Source organism: Phragmites australis, chromosome 10, assembly GCF_958298935.1.
Source record: "Phragmites australis chromosome 10, lpPhrAust1.1, whole genome shotgun sequence".
Lineage (NCBI taxonomy): Eukaryota > Viridiplantae > Streptophyta > Magnoliopsida > Poales > Poaceae > Phragmites > Phragmites australis.
This window is the reverse complement of record NC_084930.1, coordinates 31,294,122-31,317,342: the sequence shown is the minus strand read 5'-3', so window position 1 is coordinate 31,317,342 and position 23,221 is coordinate 31,294,122. Positions and strand designations below refer to the sequence as shown.

General features: G+C 46.7%; 3 protein-coding genes across 3 annotated transcripts; 1 reads left to right on the top strand and 2 right to left on the bottom strand.

The window, feature by feature from the left end:
• Positions 1-7,675: 7,675 nt before the first annotated feature.
• On the bottom strand, positions 7,676-10,850 carry LOC133883225 (U-box domain-containing protein 52-like). The gene is made up of 5 exons (XM_062322472.1): positions 10,554-10,850; positions 9,999-10,093; positions 9,250-9,903; positions 7,851-9,158; positions 7,676-7,765 (listed from the first exon to the last, which is right to left on the bottom strand). The coding sequence occupies exons 1-5, from the start codon at positions 10,726-10,728 to the stop codon at positions 7,676-7,678; spliced, it is 2,322 nt and encodes a 773-aa protein (XP_062178456.1). The 5' UTR covers positions 10,729-10,850.
• A 7,012-nt stretch (positions 10,851-17,862) lies between these two features.
• Positions 17,863-19,780, top strand: LOC133930714 (anthocyanidin 3-O-glucosyltransferase-like). The gene is made up of 2 exons (XM_062377430.1): positions 17,863-18,449; positions 18,612-19,780. The coding sequence occupies exons 1-2, from the start codon at positions 17,939-17,941 to the stop codon at positions 19,490-19,492; spliced, it is 1,392 nt and encodes a 463-aa protein (XP_062233414.1). The 5' UTR covers positions 17,863-17,938; the 3' UTR covers positions 19,493-19,780.
• Positions 19,781-20,899: 1,119 nt separating this feature from the next.
• On the bottom strand, positions 20,900-22,865 carry LOC133930715 (large ribosomal subunit protein eL33w-like). Its single transcript, XM_062377431.1, has 4 exons — positions 22,708-22,865; positions 22,365-22,593; positions 22,201-22,243; positions 20,900-21,131 (listed from the first exon to the last, which is right to left on the bottom strand). Exons 1-3 carry the CDS (start codon positions 22,773-22,775, stop codon positions 22,202-22,204), a joined length of 339 nt encoding a protein of 112 aa, XP_062233415.1. The 5' UTR covers positions 22,776-22,865; the 3' UTR covers positions 20,900-21,131; position 22,201.
• Between the last annotated feature and the right edge of the window lie 356 nt (positions 22,866-23,221).

Sequence of the window (23,221 nt, the reverse complement as noted above, 5' to 3'; positions counted from 1 at the left end):
TCCATCATTTGAGCACTTGTTTTCTTCATCAAGCCGGTGATTTCCTGTTTGTTATTCTTGGTGGTTTGTCCACCTAGATGATTAGGCGTTGACCGTCGAGCTCCCAATCTTGTGGTGAGCCCCGAAAAGTTTGTATTACCCCTGCAATTGAGTAAATAACCTAAGCTTGTTCTTTATGAGCTTGGGTGAGAAAAGGGTTGAAAGAGACCCGTCTCTTTATGAGCTCCTCAACGAAGACGTAGACACTTCTTAGTGGAGTGATCGAACTTCAGTGAACAAATCATTGTGTCTCATTTATCAATTTATTGTGATTTGTTCTAGTTTCTAGTTTTCTTTGATTTTTAGGGTTTGAACCTGATCTATCTCTTTGTAAGGTTTGAGCTGCAGGTACTTAGATATACAGGTTGAAAAACAACCTCTAGTGCTTGGTAATTTGTAGATTTTATACCCGTTGTCTTTGCATAGGCATCAATTTAAGTTTTCTCTAGAAAGTCTGGAGTATCCGCAGATTTCTGCGGAACCTCCGCATATCTGCGGAGGTTCTGGACAAATCTACGGAGAGTTCGTATTTTCTTTATCCGTTGCATTCAGATTGTTAAATTTTCAGATTTCGCCTATTCACCCTCTCCAGGTGACATTTCAATTGGTATCAGAGCCTAACCTCCTACAAGGCTTCACAGCTTAGATGATTTGAAGATGTCGGCATCTGAGAAGAAAGGTGTGGGAAGCCCGAAGAGTCCGAAGAATAATGTTTCAACATCGGGTAATGGTAAAGGTAGGGGAGCTGCAATTGAATTCAATTATAATAAATTAAATGCTTCCAATTTTTATATTTCTGTGCCTTCCGGGCATACACCATATTTTGATGGTACATATTATGCTGCTTGAAGGTATAAAACAAAATTGCATCTAATATCTCTTCATTCAAGTATTTGGAAGATTGTTTGCACATATTTTATGTTGTCAGATGAAAACAATGAGTTCACCCTCGATCAAGAGCAAAATCTACACAGCAATACATAAACCGCAAGTGTGCAAAATGATATGGGCTTGAGGAGGCCAAAATGATATGGGACACACTTCAAGTCACACATAAAAGCACCACAAGTGTAAGTGAATCAAAGATTGAGTTGCTTGAAGATAAATTGAGAAGATTTGTTATGTTGGATGATGAAACCCTCCAAGCTATGTATGACTGGATGATGGTGCTAGTGAACAAAATTAGAGGACTTGAAAGTGAAGAGCTTGATGATCACAAGGTGGTGAGAAGATTGCTTGGAGCTTTTGCACCAAGGAACCCCACCTTGGTCACACTCATTTGAGAGAGAAGGTATTACAAGAGGCTCACACCAAGTAATGTACTTGAGAGGATTCTTGCTCATAAGCTTATAGAGGAGGAAGAAAATGAAGTTAGAAATCTTGTCAAGCAAAACTCCATCTCTAAGAACAAAGAAGTAGCATTCAAGACAAGCAAGAGTAAGCAAGTTGTAGAGTGAAGCTCAAGTGAAGAAGAAAGCTCAGATGATGAAGAGATAGCCTTCTTTGTAAGAAAATTTAAGAAATTCATGAAGAAATGTGGCTATAGCAAGTACAAGAGAGACATGCCCAAGAGAAGAATATCCAAAAGGGCTTGTTATGAGTGTGGTGAAGTTGGTCACTTTATCGCCGATTGTCCGAACAAGAAGGAGAGCAAGGACAAGGATGAGAAGAAGAATAAGTCTTTCAAGAAGGATAAGTACAAGACCCACAAGAAGAAGTACTCGGATCAAGCTCACATCGGCAAGGAGTGAGACTCCAACTCCAACTCCGACTCCGATGATGAAGGAGTCGCCACCATCGTCGTCCGCTCCTCTATACCGAAAAAGTCACTTTTTGGTGACTTAAGTGATGATGACAATTCTAAATGTCTCATGACAAAAGGACTTAAGGTAAAATCACAACTCAAGCTCCTAGATACCGATAGTGATAATGGTTGTGAAAGCATACTTAAAAATTTGAGTAAAAATACTATGTCTAAAATGAAAGAACTAATGGAAACAATAGAGAATCAAGAGGAGATCCTTAAGAAGCAAGAGGACTTGCTTACCTTGAAAAGTAGAGAAACCTTGAACTCGGGGAGCTTCTTGCTAAAGAGAGAGAGAAAGTTGAGAAATTGATCAAAATCTTGATTTGGCCAAAATTTCAATTGTTAGTCTTGAGAATAGCAATTCTACACTTCAAGAGAAACTCTTAAGTTCAGATGAAACTCATAAAATTCTTGAAGCGCAAACTGATACCTAAAAAATAGCACTCCTATTTCTAATGATGCAATCTTACTCTCTAATGCTTCTACTAGAAATAGTTGCTTTTGTTGTTACAATATTGATATAAATGCTTATACTACTAATGTTGAATCTTTGCAAGTATTACAAAAAGAAAATGAGAGGCTAAGTGTTTTGGTTAAGTATGTGTGTATCAAGACATACAAATCCAAGGATGCATTATACAAGACCACTGAGATTAAGGATAACAAGTAAAAGAGAGGTCTTGAGTTTGATGCACATACAAGCAAACCAAGTGAGCGTTTAGTGACGAATGGCAAGGAGTGTCTCAAGTTCATCAAGGGAGACATGCAAAGTGATCCAATCACACAAGTCAAGCAACAAAAGGGCCATGCTCCGCAATCTACCTTTTATACTTCTTATGTGCTTAAGAAGAACCACCATGGTAAAATGATTGCTCTATATGTTGGTGCTCGCACAAAATATAGAGTTGTGAAAAAGAATGTGTGGGTACCAAAAGTGCTTGTAACTAATATTAAAGGAACCAAACAAATTTAGGTACCTAAAACAAAGGCTTAAAGTTGCTTTGTAGGCATACTTATCTGGTGGATCAAGTTGGGTGCTAGATAGTAGATGCACAAATCATATGATCGGAGAGAAGAGTATGTTCTCATCATTTGAAGAAGATGAAGGACTGCATGAAAATATCATCTTTGGTGATGATGGGAAAGGAAAGGTAATTGGTTTAGGTACAATTGCTATCTCCAATGATCATTCTATCTGAAATATTTTGTTAGTCAAATCTCTTAACTACAATTTGTTGTTCGTATCACAACTTTGTGAGATGGGATACAATTGTCTTTTTACTAATGAGGGTGTGACTGTCTCTAAAAAGAAAGACGTATCAATAGCTTTCACTGGTCAGTTGAAGGGCAAGCTTTACCTTGTTGATTTCTTAACTGATGAAGTGAGATCTAAAACTTGCCTGATTGCTAAGTCTAGCATGGGTTAGCTATGGTATCGCCAATTAGCCTATGTTGGCATAAGGAATTTATCTAAAATTTTAAAGAGGGAGCATATCTTAGAACTAACAAATATTTTCTTTTGAGAAAGATAGAATTTGTAGTGCGTGTCAAGCAGGAAAGCAAGTTAGAGCTCCTCACCTTGTCAAGAATGTGATGATGACCACAAGGCAATTGGAACTTCTTCACATAGATTTAATCAGACCAATTGCCTACATAAGTATTAGCGGTAACAAATATGGTTTGGTTATTTATGATGATTATTCTCGTTTTGCATGATAAGAGTGAAACACAAGCCATATTCAAGAAATTTGTGAGAAGAGATCAAAATGAGTTTGATATGAAGATCAAAAGGGTAAGAAGCGACAACAGAAGCGAATTCAAAAATACACAAGTTGAAGAATTTCTTGATGAAGAAGGGATTAAGCATGAATTCTCGGCACCCTACTCCCCTCAACAAAATAGAGTTGTTGAGATGAAGAATAGAACTCTCATAGAGTCGGCAAGGATAATACTTGATGAGTACAAGATCTCGGATCAATTTTGGACGGAGGCAATCAACACTGCATGGCATGGCATCAACCGATTATATCATCACAAGATTTTGAAGAAGACCGCCTACGAGCTTCTAACCGGTAGTAAATGCTTTATTCTAAATAAGAAAGACAAAAAGCTCATAAGGTTGATGAAGGTTTTATGCTTGATTATGAATCAAATGACTACGCCTACCGTGTTTTCAACAAAACCTCCGGTTGTGTTGAAATCACGCGTGATGTAATATTTGATGAATCTAATAGCTCTCAAGTGGAGCAAGTTGATCTAAATATTGTAAGTAACGAAGAACCCACTAGTGAATCAATCAAGAAGCTAGCCATTGGTGAAGTAAGGTCCAAGGAAGCTTAAAATCAAAAGGAGGTTGAAGAAAATTGTGAAACAGCATCAGCTGTGGCAAAGTGCGGAGACTTTGGACCAATATGCGGAGACTCCAAACAAATATGCAAAGGATTCGCAGAAAAGTGCGGAGGGTCCGCACATTACCAGAAAAGAAGAAAGAGCCAAGTATTTATACAAGATGAAGCTCAAACTCAAGCTGAAGATCAAGTGATTGAAGAAGATGAATGACCAATTCAAGATCAATCTCAAGTACCACACCCAAGAGTCCACCAAAATATTCAAAGAGATCACCTGATTGATAATATTATTGGTGATATACAAAAGGGGGTAACTACTCGTTCAAGAATTACAAATTTTTATGAATATTACTCCTTTGTCTCTTGTTTGGAACATTTGAAGGTACAAGATACTCTTAGAAATCTGGATTGGGTGATGGCTATGCAAGAAGAGTTAAATAACTTCAAGAGGAATGGAGTCTGGTCCTTGGTGGAAAGACTAAATCAAAATGTGATCGGCATCAAATGAGTCTTCCTCAATAAACAAGATGAGAATGGGATTGTGACAAGAAATAAAGTAAGGTTGGTTGCTCAAGGCTTCACGCAAATAGAAGGTTTGGATTTTGGTGAGACTTATGCACCCGTAGCTAGGCTTGAATCAATTCGTATATTACTTGTTTATGCTACTCACCATGATTTCAAGCTATATAAAATGAACGTGAAGAGTGCCTTTCTAAATAGACCAATCTCTGAATTGGTGTATGTGGACCAACCATCCAGATTTGAAGATCCCAAGTATCATCAACATGTTTATAAACTTCATAAGCCGCTCTACGGGCTTAAGCAAGCACCTAGAGCATGGTATGAATGCATTAGGAATTTTTTTTGTTAAAAAGATTTTTAAAATAGACAAAGTCGATTCTACTTTCTTCACTAAAAATATTGATAATGATTTATTTGTTTGCCAAATATATGTCGATGATATTATATTTGGCTCTACTAATTAATCCTTTTGTAAAGAGTTTAGTAGGATCATGATCAAAAGGTTCGAGATGTCAATGATGAGGAGTTAAAGTTCTTTCTTAGATTTCAAATCAAACAACTCAAGGAAGGAACAATCATTTGTCAAACAAAATACATTAAAGATATGCTCAAAAAATTTGACATGAAGAATATCAAGCCTATTAAGATTCTGGTGCACAAGGTCCAGGTGGTGCTGGTCAAGCTGAAGAACCGCAAATGGGCCATCCTATGTGTACTAGACTGAAGGATAATATAATCAAGCCAAAAGAGTTCAGAGATGGAGCAATCAGGCATACTGCTGGAATCACCGTTTCTGAGCTGACAACAACACAAACTGAGCCAGACTCACACATACAAGCTATGAAATTGCCTGAGTGGAGAAAGGCCATGGATGAGGAATACTCTGCACTTATTAGGAATCAGACTTGGACTCTTGTTCCACCAAGGAAAGGAGTAAATCTAATAGATAGCAGATGGGTCTTCAAATTGAAAAGAAAAGCTGGTGGGTCTAATGATAGATTTAAGGCTTGGTTGGTACCAAAAGGGTTTAAGCAAAGGTTTGGAATAGATGATCTGGACAAATATAGTCCAGTTGTAAAGCCTACTACTGTGAGGATCATTCTATCTCTTGCTTTCTCTCAAGGTTGGAATCTAAGGCAGATTGATATTCAGAATGTATTATTGCATGGAGTGTTACAAGAAGAAGTTTTTATGCGCCAACCACCTGGTTATGAAGACCCAAAGGTACCCCCAAGCTACATTTGTAAGCTAAACAAAGCATTCTATGGACTAAAGCAAACACCTCGGGCATGGCATTCAAGGTTGACCTGCAAGCTTCAGGAAATGGGCTTTAGTCCCTCCAAAACTGATGCATCCTTATTAATCTATAGTAAGAATGGCTTGACATTATATATGTTGATCTATGTTCATGACATTATTATTGTGAGTTTAAGTTCAAGTGCTACTGATAGCCTTATCAAAGAGTTAACCAGGGAGTTCGTAGTCAAGGACTTGGAGCATTTGAGTATTTTCTGGGCATTGAGGTCAAGTCAAACTCAAAGGGAATTCTTCTGTCAAAAAAAGGTATGCACAAGGTTTACTAAAAAGGGCAAACATGGGCAGGTGCAGGCCAATCTCAACTCCTATGGCATCAGGTGAGAAACTAGCAAGATAGCATGGTGATGCACTCACTGGTGATGATCAATTTCAGTATAAAGTATAGTTGGGGGATTACAATATCTGACAATCACAAGGCCTGATCTCTCCTTCTCTGTCTACCGTGTATGTCAGTTCATTCAGACTCCAACCTATGTACATTGGGCAGTAGTAAATAGGATACTTGGTATCTTAAAGGTTCTATTGATCAAGGTTTACAAATTCAAATATCAACAACAAATCTTAGTGCATTCTGTAATGCTGATTGGGCAAGCTGCCTAGATGATCGGCGTTCTACAAGTGGGTTTGCAGTCCTGCTTAGATCCAATTTGGTCTCGTGGAGCTCACGCAAATAATCCACAGTTTCAAGATCAAGCACCGAAGCAGAGTACAAGGCAACTGTAAATGTAGCATGTGAGGTGGTTTAGATATAGTCACTGCTGAAAGAGATGAATATTTTTCATAAGAAACCACCCATACTTTGGTGTGACAATCTCGGGGTGACTTACCTTACTGCAAATCCAATATTCCATGCAAGAACAAAGCACATTGAAGTGGATTTTCATTTTGTCCGTGAACAAGTAGCTCGAAAAGCATTGGAGGTTCGGTTCATTTCTTCCAAGGATCAAGTCGTTGATATGTTGGCACCAAAGCATTGCCGAGAGCTCTTTTCAGCCTGAATTGCAGCAATCTCAACCTTTTCTAGCTGGTTGTGATTGAGAGGGACTGTAAGAATTTGTGTTCTAGACGTTGTGCCTAACGTTCAGTAGAATTCAGTTGTGGATGCGCATGCAGTCGCGTGAGTATAGCGCGGTGACCACGTACAGAGACTAGTCGTGAGCACGTTTGCAGGATAAGCTGTAGTTGTCCCTGCAAATTGGATCACAACTGAATGTGTACGTGCTGTATTTCATCTATAAATAGAGACCACGATCCTCGTTGCATCGACGCGTTCGTCATTACATTTCTCTCCTCAAATCTTTTACAGGACACCCGTTTTTGGCGACGGAATAAGTAAGCCACGCCTTGACTACCACAGGTCCACAGCAATGTTACTCAACAAAATTAGTAGGAGCCTTCCCCTGATTCAACCACTCTTCCAAAACTGCGAAAATCCATTGCGAAGAACAAACTTACAAGTTACATCCACAGGTACACAGCAATGGCAGAGCCATATGGTTCTTTACGTATCAGTAACATAGCTTGTGCAAAAGAAATTCTGCACCAAAACTTGTGCCAGAAACAACACTTGCTTCACCTCCCTTCATGCCATCCCTACCTCACCCTGCAAGTGCCGATGCAATGACATCTTGGATAGTTTGTGTTAGGCGTTCGACCTTCGTGTCGGCATGGGTGAATCACCTGCTCTTGAGCTGAACACCGATCTCGGGTACTGCGAGTCGCTCATCATATCCTGTGAATTTTGCGTCAGATGTTGGTGTCAGATATGTTGAGACGTTGTGTTGAATTGTTGGTGGTTGAGGATAAGGAAAGCTTACGGCGTGTGACCGTGGGGCATTGCTGTGGAACGGGGAGCTGTGCATGCTATTGCTGCCGCCGCCACCCCTGATGGCGCCACAGTACTGCATGTTGTCCTCACCAAGCGCGCGCAGCCGATTGAGCTCCGGGAGCACGAGGGTGCCGAGGTCCGGCCGGTCCTTGCGGCGCAGCTCGCAGCACCGGATGGCCATCTCAGCGAGGCACTGCGCCTCCTCGATGGGCCAATCGGGAACAGCCGGGTCGAGCAGGTCCTGGAGCGCGCCGCGCTCCAGGGCGCGACCGACGTGGTGCGTTAGCCCCATGGGTGGCTTCGCCGTGATGATCTGCAGCAGCATGACGCCGAGGGAGTAGACGTCGGACTTGACGCCGAGCATGCCCGTCTGCTGGTACTCCGGATCGATGTAGCAGAACGTGCCGGCGGTGGACGTCATGCGGTACTGCGTCACGGTGTCGGCGACGGATGGCGGCACGAGCCGCGCCAGTCCGACGTCGCTGACCTTGCTCACGTAGTTGCGGTCGAGCAGAATGTTCCCGGGCTTGAGGTCGCGATGCACAAGCGGCTCCGGCTTAGTCTGGTGCAGGAACAACAGCCCGGTGGCGATCTCGGCGGCGATGCGGAACCGGTGCTGCCACGGGATGACGGGGCCGCCGCCGCGCCGGAAGAGGCAGTCGTCGAGGCTACCGTTGGCCATGTACTCGTACACGAGGCAGCCGTACTCCGGGCAGGCGCCTAGGAGGAGCACCATGTTGGGGTGGCGGATGCAGCTGAGCACCTCAACCTCCTGCTGGAACTGGGACCTGCCCTGCGCGGCGTCGGGGCGGAGCACCTTGATGGCTACCGGTGTGTGGTCGAGGAAGCCCTTGTACACAGGACCGTATCCGCCCTCGCCGATCTTGCGGGCATCGTTGAAGCGCTCGGTGGCGTGCTCTATCTCCTCGATACTGTACCGGCGGTACTGAACCTCGTGCGACATGCCGCCGCCGCGGTTCTTGCGTTCCTCGGCCTCCTTGAGCAGCTTCTTCTCTGCGCTGATCCGCTTTTGCACCTCCAGCTCGGCGATCCGCTGCGACGCCTCCGCCGCCTCCATCGCCGCCTTCGCCTTCGCCTTCTCCCGCTCGATCATCGCCATTGCTGACTCCTCCGTCAGCCGCGAGTCCTGCGTCTTCTGCTCCTCCTCCGCCTTCCACCTCTGCAGCTCCATCGCCTTCTGTTTTGCAGTGAGCGCCTCCTTGCAGGCCGTGCTGTACATGTCCATGGTCTGCTTGAGCTCGAGCCGTAGCCGCTTCATCTCCGTCTCCACGTCGTCCTATATTGTGCGCATTCGTCGGTTAACTTTGCTTCGTTTCTCTCAAGGTGGTGGTACGACAAAGGACAGTTGAGGTGAGCTAGGAGGTGACCATGCCGATGGAGCAGAAGGAGGAGGCGCTGCTCTGCGAGAAGGAGGTGTGGTCCATGGCGCCAAAGGAGTCGCCGCCCCACTTGCTGGGCGTGCGCGACATCTCGAAGCTGTGGTCGTAGCTATCCGTGGAGGTGGCCGACATCCGTGGAGGGACCATCGCCGGGTGGTGGTCGACGCTCCGGCGGCCGGTGCTGACGAACGAGATGTCCGCCGAGTCCGGCATGGACAGGTGGCTGAGGTCGGCGTACGACTTCCTCATGTTCCCCGTGCCCCCTCGGGCGAACGGCGAGCGGATGTAGTTGTCCACCCTCGGCGTCTCGGCGTGGTCGTGCCCCCTTGACGACGACGACCACCGCTGCGACGGCGCCACGGCTGCGATGCTCTGGCATTGGATCTGCGACCGGAGCGGCGACACCCGTGGCGCGGCGCGGATGGCGTTGCGCGTCGACGAGACCTTGCCCTTGTTGATGATAAACACCGTGCAGAAGTCTGGTGCGCCCTTGGAGATGGTCGTCGGGATGTCTGCCTTGAACCTGAAGCCGCCCCTCGCCGTGGCGCCGATGACCAGCTTCTCGATGGCCGCGTGCGCCGAGAACTCAATGATCGACTTGGCCACGTCGTGCTCGTCCAGCACCACATCCTTGCACTGGATCTGCACGAGAACACACCGCATTACACACCGCAACCTCGTTGTAGACTGAACGGCGGCGGCCATGAAGCCCAGGCATGCGTGCATCGATCACGTACGTCCTTGCGGGTGCAGAAGCAGCGGAACGGAAGGAAGAGGTCCTTCATGTGCGGGTCCGTCGGCTGCTTGAACCCGTTGGCATCCTCCACCCCGCCTGCAACACACCCGTCAGTCTCTCTTAGCCTGTGAAAAATTTATTTATCGCCGAAAAAAAATCAATAAACCTGATAATCCTGTTTATCGGCGGAGGCCGGTAAATTTACTTATCGACCAAAAATTTTGGTAAATTTTGAATTTAGCGTCTTTTGATTCCCAGATCCAACACACGAGTAACAAAACGTCGCAGGCCACCGGACCACCCCTCCAATCCTAATTTATTTTTGTGTTATTTTTTATGTAAAATGATTTGGATGCAATCTATATGATTTTCTAGATAAATTGAGCCTTTTTTAAAAAAAATTTGTCCGAAATTTTTTTGTCTACCGTCGATAGAATTTCGATAAATCCGATAATCCTGTTTATCGTTAACCTCCGATAAATTTTTCTTATCGATAAATTTTTCCTTGCTCTCAGCACGCAAGAGGACAGGTGCTGGCCTGAGGTGGTGCACTTGCCTGAGGTGCCCTTGGTGTTGACGTGGACGAGGACGATGGTCTGGCCCTTCTGGACGAGCGAGTCGATGGCCCACTTGAGCGCGTTCTGGCTGTTCTTGTCCTTGTCGATGCACACCGCCACCAGCGGGTAGCTCGACGTGTCCGGCGACTCCCTTCCGTCCTGGTACCTCCCCATCGCCGGCGACGGGCTTCTCCCACCACGACGTACGGCCGCCGGCGGGATCGATTCAGCTCACGGGTCACAACAACGAAGCACGTACGTCCTCAGCTGGCTACCGTTGTTGCGCCATGGCCTGATCGGTCAAGGGGAGGGGCACCGAGGGGTGGGGGAGGTGCTGTTCATCTACCCCTGCTCCTAGATTGACCTCTATTATTAAGCACGTCATTTTAGGATGCGGTGGCCGTTTGAGGCCGCGCAGAAATAGGATGTTCATGGCTTCTACCTTGTTCAACGGGTGGCCACCAAACATCGAATTCCTGTCTTTTCCGAACACATCGTGTTATTACTCGTGTTTTTTTTCTCTCCAAACCTGAAGAAAGATTAATGTTTGGCTGTGTTAATTTAGCATGCATACTTATTTTGGGAAAATGCTAGTCTTCACGCCTTCCATTTCTAGTTATTTGGCATTCACAGGGCGAGAGGAGGTAAGCAGCCTAAAAATCTCGTTGTTTTCTATCCATAAGGAAAATAATCCTGTAAAATCTGGTTTCTGTTAGGATAAATAATCTTGTCATTTTTTTTGTTTTCTGAAATAAGTGTGCATGATGCCCGGTTGCTCAGGAAGACTGGGATCATCACATAGTTAGGAGTTGAATCGATCGTTTTTCAGTTTTGTCAGTCAGAGTGTTAGTAACGGCCTCAGGACCTGGGCGTGGGATGGCACGTTCAGGTGAGCAGCTGAAGTGTCAGGCAAGTGGCCCATGCAAATCGTGTGTTAGGTTTTACCTATTTAATCAACGGAAATCGCTCCTGAAATTGAATCAGCCAGCACCAAAAACACACTCCCTCTTCGGAGTTCTGCGCCCTTTCGTCAGAAGAGCAGATCGGGGCGATCAGCTGTGGACTGAAATCGTGTCTATGTGGCACTCACAATTGGCATTAGAGCCAGGTACCACATTTGTGTCGTGATCAAGACATGTCTAGTTCGTTCAAGACTTCGTCGCGTCGACGCTCCTCACCACCGCGTCCCATGACTCACAAGGGCAGTAGAAGTGCAGACGACGCTGCGGGCCAGAAACTGGTGGTACATCGGGTGGTGAGAGAGGTTAGCGGATCATCATTGTACCCAATGCTCACGCAAACGAACTACACTGAGTGGTCTCTCATGATAAAAGAAATGATGCAAGCTAGAGGGCTGTGGAATGCAGTTGATCATGGCAGCGTCGAACTTCATGAAGATAGGATGGTGCTCGATGCCATCTGTTTATTATTTGTGAATCGCCGATCTTACGATTTTGTGAATGAAGTGGAGGATACTTAAAGGTTTATCTAACTCCTAAATATGGTTTTAATAATTAATGATAAGATAATATCTATAGACTAACAATAGCGTTGAGAATTATTAGTAGGTTATTTCATAGGAGATGTATAAGTGATAAATCATGTATTCATTGAGGAATTTTATGAGATTAAATAAATGCATCGATATTATTGAGCTCTAGGTGATGCTTATGAAATGAAGGAGAAGCTCGAAAAGATTGATGATTAGCGTTAAGTCACTTGTAAAGATTAAATGCTAGATGTATGAGTTTTATTGACTAACTCGTGCGCTTTGTGCTTGAGAGTGAGTTGAGATTAAGTTCTATAAGAAGATATGAGTTGAATTGAAATATTTAATATGCCAAGTTGGAATGGCAATATTAAGACAAGCTTAGTTGACAACTTATATATATGATGCGGTTCAAGCCTTGGTGGTGAACCAAATGAAAATAACGCGAAGAGTGAAGTCTCTTATGCTTTGTGGGTGGGAAGCTATCAAAAGAGCTTCATTTAGCTTCCAGAGATCAAGTGAAGATCAAGATGGAAGCGATGATGATTATTGTCATCAAGAGAAGATGAGTTGATAACAAGTTTTGAAGAGTTATGAGAAACGTCGAGGCTTAGATGATGTGTTTGTCAAGTTCGATGGGATTGTTCAAGGCAAAGGTATAAGCAGAATATATTTTCTAGTTTTACCGGTCCCAGAAAGTTTGGTGGGAGACCGGGTTATATGATCGATAGCCGTACTATCAAGATGGACTGCAAAAAATGTTGCTCAATTATTGTGACGAGTGCTCAAACCATATGCTTAGTACGGGATAAGTTTGTGTCATTTTAGGATCCGGGGTATCTAAAAGGTGTTTTAGATTTAACCATTTTGTTATTATCGGTCTTAGTGGTGAAAAGTGGTTGTGGCTAAGTCTTAGTGGTGTTTGGTATGTTTCATGTGGTACCTAGTTTAATCTTGAAGAATTAAATTTTGTACAATAGGTGGAAGTACCCGAATAAGTTTTCACAATGTTCCTAGTTCCTAGTTTTGATCTAATGTTGTTGAGATCATAAAATAAGTTGGGATGTGTAGCCTTCTGAGTAAGCTTTCCATAGAGTCAGAGATCACCGAAATCGAACAACGAGTTCAAAAGTTATCTCTGTTTTTCTGAGTGTCAGTTGTGTTCATCGGATGTTCCGATCCTGACTTCGGATGTTCCGATGGATCGGAACATCCAATTTTCAGTTTTGAGTTAGTTTTGGATCAGATGTTCTGATCCATACATTGTAAGTTCTGATGTGTGATTTTTACCAGATTTGACTGTTAGGATTCAAAAGATCGGATGTTCTGATTTGGGGATCAAAAGTTTCCGATGGGTACAAAGTCTATTCAATTGCTAGTTTTTCAGAGTGGGGTATTGTTGGAGGATCATCCCTGATAATGAATCTGGCGTGTACTGGACGACTGACGAGTTGATCAGTGTTTCTTGTGGTTGGATCGAATGGACGCAAGAACGCATGGATTTATCAAGGTTCAGGTCTCTCGTAGGATAATAGCTCTATGTCCTATGTATTTTCTTATGGATTGAATGAACTTGTTACAGAATGTCTTACCTTATTCTACAAGCCGGGTCCTTCTCCCTTTATATAATAGGGGAAAGGAGAACAAACAAGCGGATCATACCAAGCCCTGCAATAGACCTACTCCTAACATCTTTGGTGGCCAGCTTCTTGACTATCTTCTGGTCTCTGACTCCCCTCCAGAACGCAATGATCATGGACTCATCCGTGATCTTCGAAATGATATTTCGGCATTTGGTGAAACGCCAGATGTAATCTCGCAGCAACTCGCTATGTTGTTGCCTAACCTGGTACATGTCATCATTGACTCCTAATCGGGCATAGGTTCCATAAAAGTTAGCGACAAACTGGTCGCATAAGTCTTCTCAGGAATGAATCGACCCGCAAGAGAGGTACATGGGCCAAGACCGAGACGAACTGGTCAGGGCGGTTGGGAAATAGTTCGCCATGACCTTCCTGTCACCACCCGCGGCTTACACCATGGTAGTATAGATCTGTAGGAACTCCTCTGAGTTGGTCAAGCCATTGTACTTTTCGTCTAAGACCGATCGGAACTTATTAGGCTAGTGCACCTCCCACAACCAGAAAGAGAAAGAGTTGCACCCCGTCTCGTAACGGGGAGCCACTCGCTGATGGGCAGCTTTGCGTGATCGGGGAGAGAACCAACAGTCCCGTGGCCCTAGCGATTGGGTGGAGGAGTTCGGCATTCCCGTGCAAGGAAAAGGCGAGTGGCAGGGCCGCTTGCCTTTGTCCTGCTCTCATTGGGCGCGGTCCTCCTGTTTTTGGGTGGCTCTCTGGCAATAGATTACGTCGTGGAGGTCGCGGTGGTGAAGAGAGTCGCACAGGTCAATGGGTTGACTGTCCCAACATGATGTGGGGTTTCACGTACTCCTGTTATTGAGGGAGCATGGATTCTCTCCTATTGTGGGGTCCATTGTGAACCCTGTCAAATGTGACCTCAGCCGTTCCTCATGATGAATGAGGTGGTTGCTGCCATGGTCTGGCACCGAGTGGTCTCTACCAAGAGGGTGAGGTCACACATCCATGGTGCTACTGGTGAACTCTCAGGTATCACCACGGCTAAGAGGCTAAGAAGTACTCGCGTAGTCTGCATGTTCTGAGCAGGGGTCATGGCCTCATAGTCGAGACGCTGATTAGAGCGACGAGACATCACAAGGAGGGGATCCCATGGAGCTAGTGTTCCGTGTACGGCGTGAGTCCATGATGTGGCGTGACAGCCTTGAAGACGACACTACCAAGGGCTCAACCATAGGCAGGCGCTCCTTCGGGTGGCGTTGTAGTCACTGGGGCGGTATAGGACCACCTCTATGCCTAGCGCTAGGCTACTTCCCTCTTGGCCAATGGCGTGGGGCTCACCTCCGATTCTCGAGATACAAGCATCTCTGCTACCCCTCCCCCTGGTTGCATGGTCCACCATGCAGACTTCACGTTTGGTCTCTAAACCCTTAGACCCCATCACGCTGTCCCATGCTCGGAGCACACCTGGCTCGTCTGGGTTGTACTCCATGATGAAAACCTCGTGACAACCGGGGTCCTCAAAACGGGACTCACGACTGTCACATATTTGGACATAGGTAGCCCAACTATGGTCTCAAAAACTAAAGAAACACAAAAAATGCGTCCATACCTGGCGCACCAACTATCGGGGGATGATCCCTGACAAAGAATCTAGGGTGTACAAGACGACGGGCGCATTGATCGGTGTTTCTTGTGGTTAGACCAAATGGATGCGAGAACCTATGGATTTATCTAGGTTCAGACCTGTTGTGGGATAATAGCCTTACATCATGTGTATTTTCTTATGGATTGAATGAATTTGTTATCGAATGCCTTGCCTTATTCTACAAGACGTGTCCTCCCTCCTTATATAACAGGGGAAAGGAGAACAAATAAATGGACCGTGCCAAGCCCTGCAACAGACCTACTCCTGATAAAGCCAGCTACTCATAGGTCATCATTATGGGGGGTATGCACGCCCATCCTGCTCTGGTCGCCATGCAAGCCCTGTCATGTTCGTTGAGCGCTGTCACGTTAGCCCGCGAGGCCGTCTTATAGCAATAAATACTACGGGATAGGTCACTCTAACTTTACATCACCCACGACCATACTCGTCAAAAGGAGGTGACTGGGGAAGAGAAAAAACTTGAATGAATGATATTTAATATGATTTGACTGGTTAGGTGAGTACATGTCCTACGACCAGCAATGGCCGGTCGCAGGGTCTTCTCCTTCGACCAGGGGGCTGATCGACTGAGCCCTGCCTTGATCATTGGGTAAAGATGTGATCTCGAGGATATCAACTGTCAGCTGACACTTGGCAGCGTGGTCTCGCCTGATGGGGCACCCCCGTAGCTATTACACTGATAGGTATAAATACCCCTTTACCTCCTTGCGTGGGAAAGAAGTTTTGAAGGGGTTTGAATGTGTTTTTCTGGTGCTTGCAAAGGCTTAAAAGGTGTTGGAATTTAGTGTTTCACCTTTGAGTGCCCCCTTTCTCTCTCTAGGATTACTTTGTGATATCCAAGGCATTTGTGGCTTAGTGAGTAAAGAGAGAAGTGTGAGAGGTGTGGTGCTTTGGTAGCCCACGGTTGGTGCATTAGTTGCGTGTGTTCGAGCATTCGGTGTTGATCGTACGCGAGTTTGAGAATTTGTTACTCTTGGAGACCACCGTCTCCTAGATGACGGTTTGATGGTAGATTGTTGGAGATTTTCTCAAGTGAAAATTGTGAGTAGACTCGAAAGTGGTAGCGGAACTCATCATCTCTAAAGTGGGAAAATAGTTAGCCATAGTGAAGACAGAGAGTGCATGTGTGCAATCTTGTGAGGAAAAAGATTAAAAGGGACCTAACTCAAGTGTGATCGAGTCTCCTTAGTGGAAACGTAAGTATATAGATAGATATTCGAACTTCGATAATAGATCATTTGTCTCCATATTTACTTACTTTTTTTATTACATTGATATAATTATTTATATATTTATTTATATGCGTATTGAGTTAATTTCTTGTATGCTTACTCACGTGGTATTATTACTGGTGTTTTTCTCTCTCCAAACCTCAAGATAGATTAATGTTTGGACTGTGCTAATTTTTTAACGTTCATGTTATAACATGCACCTCTATTTTTAATAAAATATTGTCTAAGTAGTCTCTACCTTTTTTATTTCTGGTTTGTTGGCATTCACAAAGCGAGAGTAGGAAAGCAGTGTAGAGAAGAAGGCAGGGATACCCAAAAAATGCTCTGGTCTCGCTAATACTGAAGGTCTAATTTTGCTCTGTGCTTTCAAGATTGGAGAATGCTATTGTCATCATGTTTTATGTCCATAAGTTGCTAATTTTCAACCTCATGTCTTCTCCTCTTTTCTCATGGGACGACTGTCTAACAGCTTACAGTTTTTCTTCAACCTCTAGCTAAACCAACAATTTTTTCAACCTCCTGCGCGCTTGCTCCTTCACACAGCTAGCCTGCCTTCATCTCGCCTATCACCCTTTGCGCTAACCACTCTATTTTGGAGCTCTCTCTATCACCGGTAGACCGTACGTCGCCCAGCCTGCGACCGGCGACACCTCCACACCCGTCGACCTCCCTCTAAGGCTGTAGAACACAAATCCTCACCGTAAAAACTCATCGACGGAAGTCCCGAACCCTAACCTCTCCTCTTTGGTAGAATTTGAACATCGCGAGATTTCTCGCGTGATTTTAAGCATATGAAGATTGGGAAGCATGTCAACATAATCATGTAAGACCTTGTTTCATACATTAGGGAGCTAGACTTAATTCGTATGACATCATGAATTGGGATGATTCATCGCAACCACCACCATCAAACGCCATGGCCCATGGCCACCGCCTGATTTGGTGGCTTGGCAGTGTGCCATGCATACATGTCCTCCCTCCCCTGTTCGACATGGCACGGCGAGAAGGACGATCCACGCCGGTGCATTCAGAGCGCCCTGAGCTCAACACGCAAACAGAAAGGGCGGAGCGATGTGACGTCTGCTTACGAACGTACGTGGCTGACCTCTCACCGTTGATTCCAACCTCCACGGAACGCAGGGCACCAGGCCACCCCCACGGCACGCGGCCACGCTCGCCGCCGCACCTACCCGCGACGCGACGCGCCACGATCCCGACGGGCTCGCCTCACCTAAACCTCAAAGCGATTCCACGGCGACCGGCAGGTGCGGTGCGCCCGCGCGCGTGCCGTCTCGTGGTAGTAGTATAAAGGGAACCCCCGCGTCGCAACGCAACTAACCGAACCGCGCTGGCACGAGCTCGTATTCCATCGCGCCGCCAGCACCAACCTTGAAGCACGATGGAGCCGGCTCCCTCCTCCTCGTCACCGCCGCCGCCGCACGTCGCGGTGGTCGCGTTCCCCTTCAGCTCCCACGCGGCCGTCCTCCTCTCCTTCGCGCGGGCCCTGGCCGCCGCGGCGCCGGCCGGGACGCTCCTCTCGTTCCTCTCCACCGCGGGCTCCACCGCGCAGCTCCGCAGGGCCAACGCGGTGCTCCCGGGGAGCCTGCGCTTCGTGGAGGTCCCGGACGGCATGCCGGCGGACGGAGGCGAGGGCGTGCCGGTGCCGCGCCGGATGGAGTTGTTCATGGCGGCCGCGGAGGCCGGCGGGATCGCGGAGGCGCTGGAGGCTGCCAAAGCCGCGGCGGGTGGAGCCAGGGTGAGCTGCGTGGTGGGCGACGCGTTCGTGTGGCCGGCGGCCGAGGCGGCGGCCGCTGCCGGGGCACCGTGGGTGCCAGTATGGACCGCCGCGTCGTGCGCGCTCGTGGCGCACCTCCGCACCGACGCGCTCCGGGAGGACGTCGGCGACCAAGGTGCGTACTGCGTAGCGCGCTACAATCGCCGCCACTCCCGATGGTTTCTCTCCCAAGTTTGGCGGGATTTCGTCGTTGTTTAGGTTTGGAGGGTTTGATACTTCGATGGATGCTAACTAACGAACCTGCATGACGTATGCATCGCTTCCATCTGCATTGCAGCCGCGAGCCGGGCGGACGAGCTGCTGGTCTCCCACCCGGGCCTCGCCAGCTACCGCGTCCGCGACCTCCCCGACGGCGTCGTCAACGGCGACTTCAACTACGTCATCAGCCTCCTCGTCCACCGCATGGCGCAGCGCCTCCCGCGCGCCGCCGCCGTCGTCGCGCTTAACGCCTTCCCGGGCCTCGACCCGCCCGACGTCACCGCGGCCCTTGCCACCGCGATGCTGGACTGCCTCCCCTTCGGCCCCTACCACCTCCTCCTCCCCACCGCCTCCGATGACGACACCGCGCCCGCCGACCCGCACGGCTGCCTCGCCTGGCTCGACCGCCACCTCGCGCGCGCCGTCGCGTACGTCAGCTTCGGCACGGTCGCGTCCCCGCAGCCGGACGAGCTCCGCGAGCTGGCGGCCGGACTGGAGGCCGCTGGCGCGCCGTTCCTGTGGTCCCTGCGGGAGGAGTCGTGGCCTCTGCTCCCGGCGGGGTTCCTCGACCGCACCCGGGGCCTCGTGGTGCCGTGGGCCCCGCAGGTGGGCGTGCTGCGGCACGCGTCGGTGGGCGCGTTCGTGACGCACGCCGGGTGGGCGTCGGTGATGGAGGGCGTGTCCAGCGGCGTGCCCATGGCGTGCCGCCCCTTCTTCGGGGACCAGCGGATGAACGCGCGGTCCGTGGCGCACGTGTGGGGCATCGGCACGGCGTTCGACGGGCCCATGACCCGCGGCGGCGTGGCCAATGCGGTGTCGGCGCTGCTGCGCGGGGAGGAAGGGACCCGGATGAGGGAGAGGGCGCAGGAGCTGCAGGCCGCGGTGGCCAAGGCGTTCAAACCCGGTGGCGGGTGCAGGAAGAACTTCGGCAAGTTCGTCGACATAGTTTGCCGCGTGTGAAGTTGTAATTCTAGGTTTGCTGCCATGGAAGGAAGGAGGTCTTCTAACGTAAATGCAAGGTGACTTAGCCGCTAACATGTGGATTAACTTTCATTGGATCTCATTTGTCAGCGACTAAGTCGTTCTATGCAATTATATCAGATGAACCACTTCTTTCTACCATACGCTCCAACTGTCGTTTAATGGTGTCGGTGACATCAGCATAAGACACCTCTTGAGCGGTTTACCTATAATCTGTTCAATGCTTTTCTGAGAGGAAATAAAAAGGATTACTACTTGCGATGATCATTTGATGATATATGTTTATTTTATCAATTGATTTTGCTCATCTCCACAGCCCGCGTTGTGACCATCCACCATTTTTTATCGGGCTAAGGAGGTCCAAGTTCACCATGAATGACCGGATGCAGAGGGAGGGGAGGATGGAGACGAGTGGTGGTAAGGAGGCTGAATTGACAAATTTAACCTTGAGAGAAGCTGCCATAGGCCAACAAGGGTAGCAAATTATTGTACAAGACTAAAGGTGTAAATTAATTAATCTAATATATCGACCCTCTTTAGTTCAATTAATTATATTAATTTTCTAAATTTTACTCAATTTAATAAAAGTAATATTACTAATTGAACTAAAAAATCGATAGATACACTTAGCTTCACCAATTTGTATCTCTACAGAGGACGGAGAAGGTTGCATGGCAAACCAACTGTGGAGGTGGTGGAAGGCTAAAGGTTTGGAAAAGGTCTTCTATGGTAAGGTTGAAGCAAAGTCGGGTTGGATAGGATAGAAGGATCACCGTGCTTTCGTCGCCGTCAGTAAACCCGATCCAGATTCCAGATCGCGAACAGCCGGGACCCAAATCGCCAGGACACAATAGGAGGGAAGGGAAGAGGGGAAATGACGAGGGAAGGATGCATCTTAGATCCCAGGATTAAAATGGGTGTCTAATACATATAGTAAGTGGATTAATAGACAATTCCTCGGCTTAAGGGGAATCAATTTGAGTGCAGTGCTCGGGAGTTTGGCCATCTTCCCCTGCGCCGATGAGGAAACGATACGAGTGCAGTGTTGTAAACAAGTTGTGAATTGAGAGCCCGAACTATCATCAAACATTAACGTATTGAAGGCAATATTCTTTCACCATAAGTATACCACAGCCATTGCGTTCAAAGATGACGCAAACCCCAGATTTCTCGGATCAATTGGCTCACTATAAGCATCCAGCAACTTAAATTATGATGCACGAATATAAGCATCCAGCAATTATTTACCAACTTTTGGCAAATATCGACATTTGAAATATGATGCACGAATATCGTAGATGATGCAGACCATGCCAGAAATAATGACAGTATGCAGCAACTTGAGAAGAATAAATTTGATGTTGAAGATCAGAAAGCAAACAGACGTGTGGCAACTTATGCTTTAAACTGATGGGCAAACTAAGCCTCGGTGCTGGCATCTAACAATAAGACAATGGTCCACATTCATTTGATAACAAATCCAGGCAAAACTTCCACAGGTTCAGTACTTGAACAATCTAAGTTGCCAACACAGCACAGATTCACCAAACATGATATTTTCAGCTCGATGTAAGAAACAAGCGTGACCATCCCTACTCCAACGAAACTCCAACAAAACCTGTATTTGACAAAACAAAACAAAAAGAAGCATTAGCGAAGGCAACACGAAATATATAGATGAAACAGGGAGGGCCATAACTCATAAGGGTAAAGTAGTGGTAAAGGCTGTGAGCTAATAAATTCCGTTGGGAATCATGCCTAATTGCAGATGGCATAAAACTTGAGAACGAGGCAAAATTCATTAAAGAAAATCGAATCAGCCGTAAATGTGTATACAAAGTTCTCTAAACATCAGTCAGTGGCAAAAACATGCTCTGCACCTCTATGGAAAGAAAATCTGCTCGATTTTAAATGAACAAAGGCAGCTAACAAGCCTAAAGAGTTTAAAATAAGCACCATCCTATCATATACACAGGGTGACAGCACAAAAAGAACTGGTGGCAAACAACATTGTAGACCTCCAATATAAAGAAAATGCTGTGATCAAATGGCTATACAGAAATACCATATAAAACCAAACAATCTTATTGAAAACAACCGGAATTTTTTTGGGACACAACTACATGCTGCTAATAACTATGTGAGTCCAATCAATGTATATTCCATATGAACTACTCAGAAGTCCTAGGCTTCTAAAGAACAGTGAATACATGACCATCCCAAATCAACAAAAATGGAGAAGATTTTAATGTGCTGTTTTCATAGTAAAAGGTATTCACACGAAAAAGACTAAGCAAATTTTCCTCAATAAAAGAGCAAGACAAAACAATCAAATTCTCAATGAGCTGCCTTCATGGCAAAAACATATAAGCTCACAGAATCCAAAATACTCTGCGAACCAACATGAGCTGATGATCATACCAAACCAGAAAAGCTAATGGCCATACTGCACAGCTGAGTTTCCAGACTGTTCGCTGCTGCAAATAAACTCACATTACCGTATTCTGCCATACTAAACAAGCAAAACCAAGCATCAAAAGCTACTACACGTTTGTCGTACAGCCCTAGGCTCTAGGAGCCAAATGGTAGATATCACAGAATTTACAGATCATTCCATCACAGACAGAAAATTCTTCATCAACTAGTAAACAGATAGGGGAGTCAATAAGCCATCGATAAATGCTAACCTTAGATGCTGCTCGGGTACATGAACACTCTGACCTTGTGCCCCTGCACGCATCACAGAACACCAGCATCAGCACAGAGCATCAATCAAGAGGGATCACATCAACAATGATAATAGACCGCTGATGTTAGTAGTAGTAGAACCAGGAGTGAGTGGGTCACTGACCATGGAGGCCGGCGGGAGGTTGGACTTGAACTTGGCGCGGACGACGCCGGAGTTGCCGTGGGGGCGGGTGACCTTGCCCCAGATGCACCGGTAGTGGGTGCCGCAGGCCTTGGTCTTGGCCTTGTAGATGTACGCCATGCGCTTCCCGCAGTACCACGCGACGTCTTCCTTCGTGTTCACCCCCTCGATCTGCACCAGCGACGTGTTCTCATACTGGTTCGACTTCGACCTGCACCATCGCCACCGCAGCCACCATTAGCGCGCTTACTAAACCGCACCAAGAAAAGATCAGATCCAGCAGCTACTACAGGCGACGACGAAGCCGCGGGGCTGCAGAGCTCACCTCTTGTATCCGAGGATGGTGCCCCGGACGTAGAGCCTGACGCGCTGCCCCGTGCGTCCCTTCACCATGGCCGCCGCCTGCTTCCTTCTTACCGCTTCCGCCGCCGGAGACGAGAGCTCGTGGAGGTTGGGTAGAACGAGGAGACGGCGGGCGCCGGAGGCGGCTTATATGTAGCGGAGGGAGACGAGACCGACCGCTGGGATCAGCTTCCGGGTCTGGATGGACGGTCAAGATGTTTCGAAGAATGGGTCGGAGGAAGCTAGGGTTTAAGGTCTCAAGTTCGAATGGGCCGGTTGATTAATGGGCTTCACATTTTGGTCCACCCAGGTTGCAATTAGAAGTTTTTCTAATAATAGTATTTTAATTGAAAATTCTAAAAACAAAGTTTAAAAATGAAAAATTGTAAAAATATGTGTCACTCCAAATGTCGACTGGATACTTATTAGTACTCAAATATAGACTAGTCCCTTATTTGTATGGTCAGCTCGTCACCACAAAAGTTATAGATTGTGCA